The 9549-nt window shown below is 40.4% G+C and overlaps 1 protein-coding gene across 1 annotated transcript; it reads left to right on the plus strand.

Moving 5' to 3' along the window:
- The first annotated feature begins 240 nt into the window (after window positions 1–240).
- On the plus strand, window positions 241–7351 carry LOC120942672 (gamma-crystallin 2-like). Its single transcript, XM_040355613.1, has 3 exons — window positions 241–322; window positions 6498–6740; window positions 7033–7351. Exons 1-3 carry the CDS (start codon window positions 314–316, stop codon window positions 7306–7308), a joined length of 528 nt encoding a protein of 175 aa, XP_040211547.1. The 5' UTR covers window positions 241–313; the 3' UTR covers window positions 7309–7351.
- The last annotated feature ends 2198 nt before the right edge of the window (window positions 7352–9549 follow it).

The following is a 9549-nucleotide window of genomic DNA, read 5'->3' on the forward strand; positions in this document are numbered from 1 at the left end:
CTGACTGATGCATAAAACAAAAATGTTTAAAGCAAAATCTAGTAACTTCCTTGTCTATGCCAGCACACTGCGGTTTCATTTGTCACAGCAATAAATAAAATCCCTGTGCTTACAAAAGCAACTGCAGTGATAAAATACAAAGAATTTTCAATCACAATCAAAATACAACACAGAAACAAAAACTGGGGATTAATTGAAGCAAATAAAAAAATGCAGCGTTTATGTTCATTACACTGATGCCCAGAGTAAAAAGATATATAAAGGGTGACAAGTCTTCAGTAACAACTGAGGTCTTCCACATAGAGCAGACACAATGGGAAAGGTAAGTTAAACAATTATAAGGGTACTTATGAAGGGTATGTGATTAGTTCTTCTCTTTGTAGTCAAACTATGAATAAACCTTACTCCTGTTAATGTATAGAGCATAATAAGACAATGGGGGTTATTTACAAAAGGCAAATCCACTTTTTTTTTAAAGGGTAAATTTATTGAATTTTTCAGAAAAACTAAGACAAAATAAAACAAAAAGGTATTACATCACATGGCTATTGAAATTCACAGTAATGATGTATAAGCTCAACAGTACAGAACTCAAACTGAAATGCACAGCATACATGTTTCATTGTGTATTCGTAACAGCATGTCATTAAAAAAACAGCCTTCAACCAATAACCAGTTGCAATATAAATTTCCCACACCCGCTCATCCCACTTAATGCAAGCAGTCTAAACCTAGCTCGGGTATCCGTTGATCGGTTATCTGCTCACATCCCATCAATCCAATCCCAGTATCACATCCACTTCTTATCCCACCACAACATTTTCAGAAGAATATTTCAGCCATTCTTCCCAAATATTCTCAATTTTTTTGGGGCAACCTCTAGTGCAGTGTAGGTCATTTTGTACATTGACACCACCTGGTTCACTAGGTCTATCCAATACTGCATCGAAGGAGGGGCCGGGTCCCTCCATCTGAAAGCTATTGCCTTTTTGACATAACAGAACAGTATTCTGAGCAGAGTTTTCCTTGATTCAGACAACCCTTCTTCCTCCAGATCCCCCAACAGGCACCTGGCTGGAGAATAGATATTCGGGAGGGCCAGAGCATCCTCCAGATACTGTAGAATCGCCTCCAGAATCTCACCACATGGGGGCACAGCCACACTATGTGAAAAAAGTCACCCAGGCAAATCCACTTTGCACTACAAGTGCACTTGCAGTGCACTTGGAAGTGCAGTCGCTGTAGATCTGATGGTAAGATCTGAAATGAGGAGAAGCTCTGCTGATTTTATCATCCAATCATGTACAAGGTAAAATATTGTTTTTTTATTTTCCTTGCATGTCCCCCTCAGATCTACAGCGACTGAACTTCCAATTGCACTTTCAGTGCACTTTCAAGTGCACTTGCAGTGCAAAGTGGATTTGCCTTTTGTAAATAACCCCCAATGTGTCGTCTTCTGCGTAAAATATTTAGTACTACAAATTTAAATTAAGGTATCATACCAGATATTTTAGGGCTTACATGGAGTACCATTATGTATAGTACTTGATTATTTGCATACTCTACAGGGAGTGCAGAATTATTAGGCAAATGAGTATTTTGACCACATCATCCTCTTTATGCATGTTGTCTTACTCCAAGCTGTATAGGCTCGAAAGCCTACTACCAATTAAGCATATTAGGTGTTGTGCATCTCTGTAATGAGAAGGTGTGTGGTCTAATGACATCAACACCCTATATCAGGTGTGCATAATTATTAGTCAACTTCCTTTCCTTTGGCAAAATGGGTCAAAAGAAGGACTTGACAGGCTCAGAAAAGTCAAAAATAGTGAGATATCTTGCAGAGGGATGCAGCACTCTTAAAATTGCAAAGCTTCCGAAGCGTGATCATCGACCAATCAAGCGTTTCATTCAAAATAGTCAACAGGGTCGCAAGAAGCGCGTGGAAAAACCAAGGCGCAAAATAACTGCCCATGAACTGAGAAAAGTCAAGCATGCAGCTGCCAAGATGCCACTTGCCACCAGTTTGGCCATATTTCAGAGCTGCAACATCACTGGAGTGCCCAAAAGCACAAGGTGTGCAATACTCAGAGACATGGCCAAGGTAAGAAAGGCTGAAAGACGACCACCACTGAACAAGACACACAAGCTGAAACGTCAAGACTGGGCCAAGAAATATCTCAAGACTGATTTTTCTAAGGTTTTATGGACTGATGAAAGTGAGTGAGTCTTGATGGGCCAGATGGATTGGCCCGTGGCTGGATTGGTAAAGGGCAGAGAGCTCCAGTCCGACTCAGACGCCAGCAAGGTGGAGGTGGAGTACTGGTTTGGGCTGGTATCATCAAAGATGAGCTTGTGGGGCCTTTTCGGGTTGAGGATGGAGTCAAGCTCAACTCCCAGTCCTACTGCCAGTTTCTGGAAGACACCTTCTTCAAGCAGTGGTACAGGAAGAAGTCTGCATCCTTCAAGAAAAACATGATTTTCATGCAGGACAATGCTCCATCACACGCGTCCAAGTACTCCACAGCGTGGCTGGCAAGAAAGGGTATAAAAGAAGAAAAACTAATGACATGGCCTCCTTGTTCACCTGATCTGAACCCCATTGAGAACCTGTGGTCCATCATCAAATGTGAGATTTACAAGGAGGGAAAACAGTACACCTCTCTGAACAGTGTCTGGGAGGCTGTGGTTGCTGCTGCACGCAATGTTGATGGTGAACAGATCAAAACACTGACAGAATCCATGGATGGCAGGCTTTTGAGTGTCCTTGCAAAGAAAGGTGGCTATATTGGTCACTGATTTGTTTTTGTTTTGTTTTTGAATGTCAGAAATGTATATTTGTGAATGTTGAGATGTTATATTGGTTTCACTGGTAAAAATAAATAATTGAAATGGGTATATATTTTTTTTTTGTTAAGTTGCCTAATAATTATGCACAGTAATAGTCACCTGCACACACAGATATCCCCCTAAAATAGCTAAAACTAAAAACAAACTAAAAACTACTTCCAAAAATATTCAGCTTTGATATTAATGAGTTTTTTGGGTTCATTGAGAACATGGTTGTTGTTCAATAATAAAATTAATCCTCAAAAATACAACTTGCCTAATAATTCTGCACTCCCTGTAATCATTAAGATGTTCTTTTAAAGCAAATCATGATGTAGATCCCTGGAACCAGCGCTTTTTCAAAAGTTACCCGATGAGGTTCCCAAAAAATTTACAAAATTAATCACATATAAGTTTTTGGCAGCTAGAATAGCTATTGCTAAATACTGGAAACAGTCGGTGGTTTCCCTTGATTACGGGAAGAATAAACTTAACTGGATCATGGCTAACAACAGACTTACCTGTGTCCTTCGCAATTCTACTATGAAATTCGATGCAACATGGGATCCATGGATACGTTACCTATCTACACCTTAAACCTCTTCTAGCTGACCCTCTTCTTTCCTTTCCTCTCTCTTTTTTCTTCTTTCCTTTTCTATTTCTCTTTTCTTTTTTTTTTATTTATGTTGAGTTGTTTATTGTTGCTAACTATAAAGCCCTGTACACACGATCGGTCCATCCGATGAAAACGGTCTGTTGGACCGTTTTCATCGGTTAACCGATGAAGCTGACTGATGGTCAGTTGTGCCTACACACCATCGGTTAAAAAAACGATCGTGTCAGGGTGACGTAAAACACAACGACGTGCTTAAAAAAACGAAGTTCAATGCTTCCAAGCATGCGTCGACTTGATTCTGAGCATGCGTGGATTTTAAACCGATGGACGTGCCTACAAACGACTGTTTTTTTATACCGGTTAGGTATCCATCAGTTAAATTTAAAACAAGATTGCTTTTTTTTAACCTATGTATAATTAACCGATGGGGCCCACACACGATCAGTTTGGTCCGATGAAAGCGGTCCATCAGACCCTTCTCATTGGTTTAACCGATCGTGTGTACGCGGCATAAGATGCTCTGACAGAACTTATATCTTTATGCTGACATGATATTAGTAGAAATGTACCCTTTTCCCCTCCCCTCCCTACCCTTTCCAATTCCCTCACCCCCCCTTTTTTTTTTCTCTGTTCTTTACAACATGCATCTTTCTCCCTGTGCAAGTCATTCCTAATGCTATAAGTTAACGTAGCTTGATGGGACAACCTGCAACCGGTCCCTAGTCGATTAGAGATGTATTTTTTTTACTCTACAGTGAATGACTTAACAAACCAAAGGGGGGTGGAAGAAAAAAAAAGAAAATCATGTTTGTTCTAATGTCATATGACTATATTAATGGGCACTCCCACCAAACGCATTATATGTTGAGTTTCCTCTGTCTCTTATTCAAAAGTTCTATGTTTATGACTATCTGAAAGAGTAGTACTACCTGAGGGTGCTTGATTTTCACTTCTGTTGTTGTCACTTGTGCCTTATACAACATTGTTACTTCAATAAACATATTGAAATATAAAGCAAATCATGTATTACAGCAATATACCCAATTTGCTGATAAAAAAAGATGCTTATTTGCAGTTCAGTTAGCTAAATCTGCAGTTGCTTTGGGGCATGATGCTCAATGTTTTCTTTGCAAATTCCTGAAAATCTTCTACATTGCTGAATAAACCTGCACAGATGTCTCTTAAATCGCGGCCGAAATCGGGACTTCAGCTAAACTCGCACAGCTTCACTCCCGCAGCCCAGTGTGAACCTAGGCTAAACACATTTCAGCTCTACTTAATCTTTGCATAGAGATTTTATGTTACAAGGTTACAAGCATGTTTCATATGCAAACGAACAAAAAGGAGAAAATAGAAATCTGTCAATCAAAATAGGGGGTTTTCGGGGGCAAAGTAATTTCATAGTGGAGGAGTACTATATTGATTTTCTTAGCTGAGGTTCAGCATTATTTTCCACTGACATTGGCTTAGTAAATATAAGAATAACAGTCTAAAATATGTAGCTGGTTTATGAAAAATATTCATAAATATCCTAAATAATTAAATTAAAAGTATAACTAAAAGGCAAAACTTTTATTTTAGCTTGGGCAGAGTAGAGAGGGATTAGAACACCTTTGAGGTTTTTTATTGCTGTCTGTTCCCCTTGTTAGGGGGATTCACTCCTACTATTTGTCATGTTTACTGTTATCATTGAAAGTAACAGTAAACAGTAATAGAGGGGAAACCTTTCAATGGCGACACTACATCTGGTGACAATGAGGAATTCCCTCCCTTTGGTGGGATTTATTCTCACTTCCTGTTTTGGCTATGGGACAGGAAGTGGAGGTCTCGGCTACATGTGAATTGAGTTTGGTGGTCTCAGCCCGGCTTCCGGTGGGTGTGCTATGTGAGGTAAGCCTGCGCTTAGTACGCCCACCCCCCTCCCACAAAAACCACCACACTTACACACGCACTCGAAATTGGGTTAACATGCACGCACTCTGACCACGCGGTCTCTAAAAAGAGAGGCGAAGGACTAACGGGGCTGGTTGAGCGGGCTAATCCTCTCACTCCCTTATAGGGAGTCCCTCTGCCCCGCTGGGCTTTAAAGCGGAGCAGGTAGGGCGGGCTGTGTGGGAGGACCCCCCTCACACACCCGCCATTGCCACCCGGAGCATGGAGAAAGGTGGCAGATTGCCTCTGGGGGAGGCCTGCCTACTCCTGACTCCTGCAGTCCGGCTCCTCTCTCGAGTACACGCACAAAATACACTTTAAAAAAAAAAAGTGGAGGGAAATCTCTTCAATGGGACATAGATGGGAAAAAAATTGACAGCAGTTTTAACCCTCCCTAATTCCCCGTACACACGATCGGAATTTCCTATGGAAAAAGTCAGATGGACTTTTTCCATTGGATTTTCTGATCGTGTGTAGCCCCATAGGAGTTTTTTCATCGGAAATTCCGATGAATTACATCGGAGTTTAGATATAGAACATGTTCTATTTTTTTCCGATGGAATTCGGTCGGAATTCCGATGTGATTTGGCTGGGCAAAAAGCCTGATTGTGTGTACGCGGCATTACACTACAGTAAAACCTTGGTTTGCGAGCATAATTCGTTCCAGAAAAATGCTTGTAATCCAAAGCTCTTGTATATCAAAGCATTTTTTTCACAGGGTATGAAAGAGAAGAGAGGCACCTCTAAGTGTAGCAATAAGTTGCTAAATGTTGTACCTTCATTAAATGTAACCATATTGCTACACTTAGAGACTCATGTCTTCTTTTTTATACTCGGTTGTGACATGACGATACTCTTATATTAAGACATCGCTTGTATATCAAGGCAAAATGTATTAAAATATTTTGCTTGTCTTGCAAAACGCTCTCAAACCAAGGTTTTACTGTATCCAAAATTAAAAAAAAAATCTTTTAATCCTACTTTAAACCCCAATACCTGGGCAGAGGGTAACGAACTCCTTCATTTTGTTATATAGTCCAACATTTTTGAATATTATAAATAATTAAATTAAACCACAAAAACTGAGCAGAAAGTAACAAACTACTTTATTTCTTTCTAGATCATTTTCTTTGAGGACAAGAACTTTCAGGGTCACTCCTATGATTGCAGTTCTGATTGTTCTGATCTGCACTCCTTCTTCAGCCGCTGCAACTCCATCCGTGTGGAGAATGGAAATTGGATGCTCTACGAACGTCCCAACTACACTGGGCATCAGTATTTCCTCAGGAAGGGAGAATATCCTGACTTCCAGCAATGGCTTGGTTTCAATGACTCCATCAGATCCTGCCGATTAATCTCATCTGTAAGTTGCAAATTATTAACAACGGTGTTTAACATTGCCATCACTGATCATTTATAACAGTAATAACAAAAACTTAAAACAAAACAACAAAATAAACCTAAAAACTGTTTTTAGATCTACACTTACATATATTTATGAAAATAAGCTCTACATTAAATATAAAAAAGTTTTCCCATGCTACACATGGCAACATTAGTCATTACCATTATTTTACTAGACATAGTATTATACCAAAGAAAATCTATTCTGCAAGCAGTATTAACATTACAATATCTGTCTTTTATTTTTACAGTACAGGGGATCCCACAAGATTCAGCTTTATGAAAGGGAAGACCTCCGTGGAGAAATGCTAGAAATTACTGAAGATAGCCCAACTCTCTTTGAGAAGTTGAACAATCATGAAGTCCACTCCTGTAATGTCCTGGAAGGATCATGGATCTTCTATGAGCTTCCCAAATACAAAGGCAGACAATATTTTCTGAAAACGGGAGAGTACCGCAGATTTACTGACTGGGGAGCCCCAAATGGCAAAGTAGGGTCTCTGAGACGCATCCTAGACAGTTATTGATCTATATGGCTGGAACGTGCATTTAATAAATGAATTGAACACATACAATGGTCTCATTATTGCTTACAATGATAAAATAAAAGAAAAAAACTGGGAACAAAAGCAGAATTTTTTTTTTATAAAGATCCCCTTGTTTAAACAATCATAAGTCCACAGACTCACAATTTAATTGGCTATAGGGTGCAGTCCTCGTAACATACACAACCATATAAGAAACCTAGACTAAAGCCTTGTAGACACGCTTAGGTTTTCTGATGACCGAATGTCCGTTTTTTTATGGCATGCTAGTCTCATGTCAAAAGTGAAGATGTTACTCACAATACAAAATATTTCATACAACAGAATGCAACATCAGAAGTGATGTGTTGAATAGTTTTGTATGTATTCTTTTGTTTTTGAGCATGCATAGTCTTGCTTTTACGATTTTTTCCGTACTCAAACTGTACTAACTGGAACGAAAAACCAATGTTGAGTTAACAGAATCCGGCTGTTGAATGCACCGTACTAAGGATCCGAGAATTGTCAGACAGCTCGTCATACACATTTTTCGATTCGATTTTCAGATCAAATGTACGAGCCTTTAGAGAGGTCCTGAAAAGAGGTTACTTCAGAAAGACAATCTGATTTGACCTATATGAATTTATTTAATGGAATCCAAAGATATAAGGGTGTTATAACAAAGCTAGAAAAACACCTCCACTTTTCACCAGTTAAAAATGACAACGTTAGCATTAAAAGTCCGGACAGCAGCTGCTCACACACACTGACACAGTCCATTGGCTTGCACATATATGAAGAAAATAGGAGAAGAACCCCCCAATTGGGACTTTAAGGGCAACTACTCAGGAGTATAAAAAGGATAATTTATTCATAATAAATACAAAATATACAAAAATGTATGAAAACATAGACAGTGCGATGGTGCATGAATTCCCATGAGGATCCAGAAGATCCCAACGCATTTCAGGACACCACCCCTTCCTCAGGGGCTGTAGCCAGGTGGGATCACACTATATAATGCAAATAACATAATTTCAAAATATTATACATTAACACATTGAATGTTTATAAATTGCTTGTATGTATAAACATTCAATGTGTTAATGTATAATATCCTAAAATGATGTTATTTGCATTATATAGTGTGATCCCACCTGGATATTAGCCCAACATGGCCCAGTCCTAGGGCAGCACTTTGCAGGGGGGCAGCATAGAAAGAGTTCCCGCCGGCTTGCGCTACACTATTAGTGTAGCGCCAGTCTTATGGGGCGGACTGGGCTAAGAGAAAAATTAGTCTAGCGCCCCCATAAAGCGGCCGCACTGCTTCCGGTATGCGGGTGGCCGGCATTCCGCAACTGTGGGGGGGGGGGTTATAAGTGAGGGAGTGTTAAAGCCCCTGTCAGTTTAGCAGAGATTTCTTTTCACTTCCTGTCCCATAGCCAAACAGGAAGTGAGAGGAAATCTATGCAAATGAACCACTTGAGGACTACGGCACGCAAATATACATCTGCAGAATGGCACGGCACAAGGGCATACGTGTATGTCCCCTTCAAGAGCCCAGCCGTGGGTCGCGCAGCACGTGCACAAGTTTAGTCAGGCCTAGGGCAGCACAAAACCTAAATACACTACTGTCTAGTGGGCTTAGCATTTTTGATGCATTATAGGCCATTTATTAATGTCTTCCTCCCAAGGACTCTTTGTACTTGGTTTGCGTTTTGTATTCCTCTTTAACTCACCTGGTTGTTTTTCCTGCAGCAGTAAGAGTTGGGAGTGATGTCACACAATTATGTTGACACACGTTAAGCAGCAACTTTCCCAGGACAGGGCCCAATTTTGTCTTATCAATAGATTGATTTAATTGTTCTTAGTTTTCATCTTCCTTTTTTACAGGGTATACCCAGGGCCGGCCCAAGACATTGTGCTGCCTGGGCCCAAGAATTAAATGCTGCCCCCCCACCCCCAAAAAAAATGACGCCCACTAAAAGGCCCCCACATACATTATTTTATATCATGACAATTAAAGCGAAAATTTTATATATTAGGGAGTTCGATTTACATGCAACAGTGGTGGTGGTTGGGGGGTTCCATCCAATGCAGCTGTGGTGATGGTGGGGGGTTCAGTCAGAGGCAGCGGTGGTGGTGGGGGGGTTCAGTCAGAGGCAGTGGTGATGGTGGTGATGGGGGGTTCAGACAGAGGCAGGGAGGGTCAGGAGGGAACACACCAGGGAGGGGTCAGAAGGG

Source organism: Rana temporaria, chromosome 6, assembly GCF_905171775.1.
Source record: "Rana temporaria chromosome 6, aRanTem1.1, whole genome shotgun sequence".
Lineage (NCBI taxonomy): Eukaryota > Metazoa > Chordata > Amphibia > Anura > Ranidae > Rana > Rana temporaria.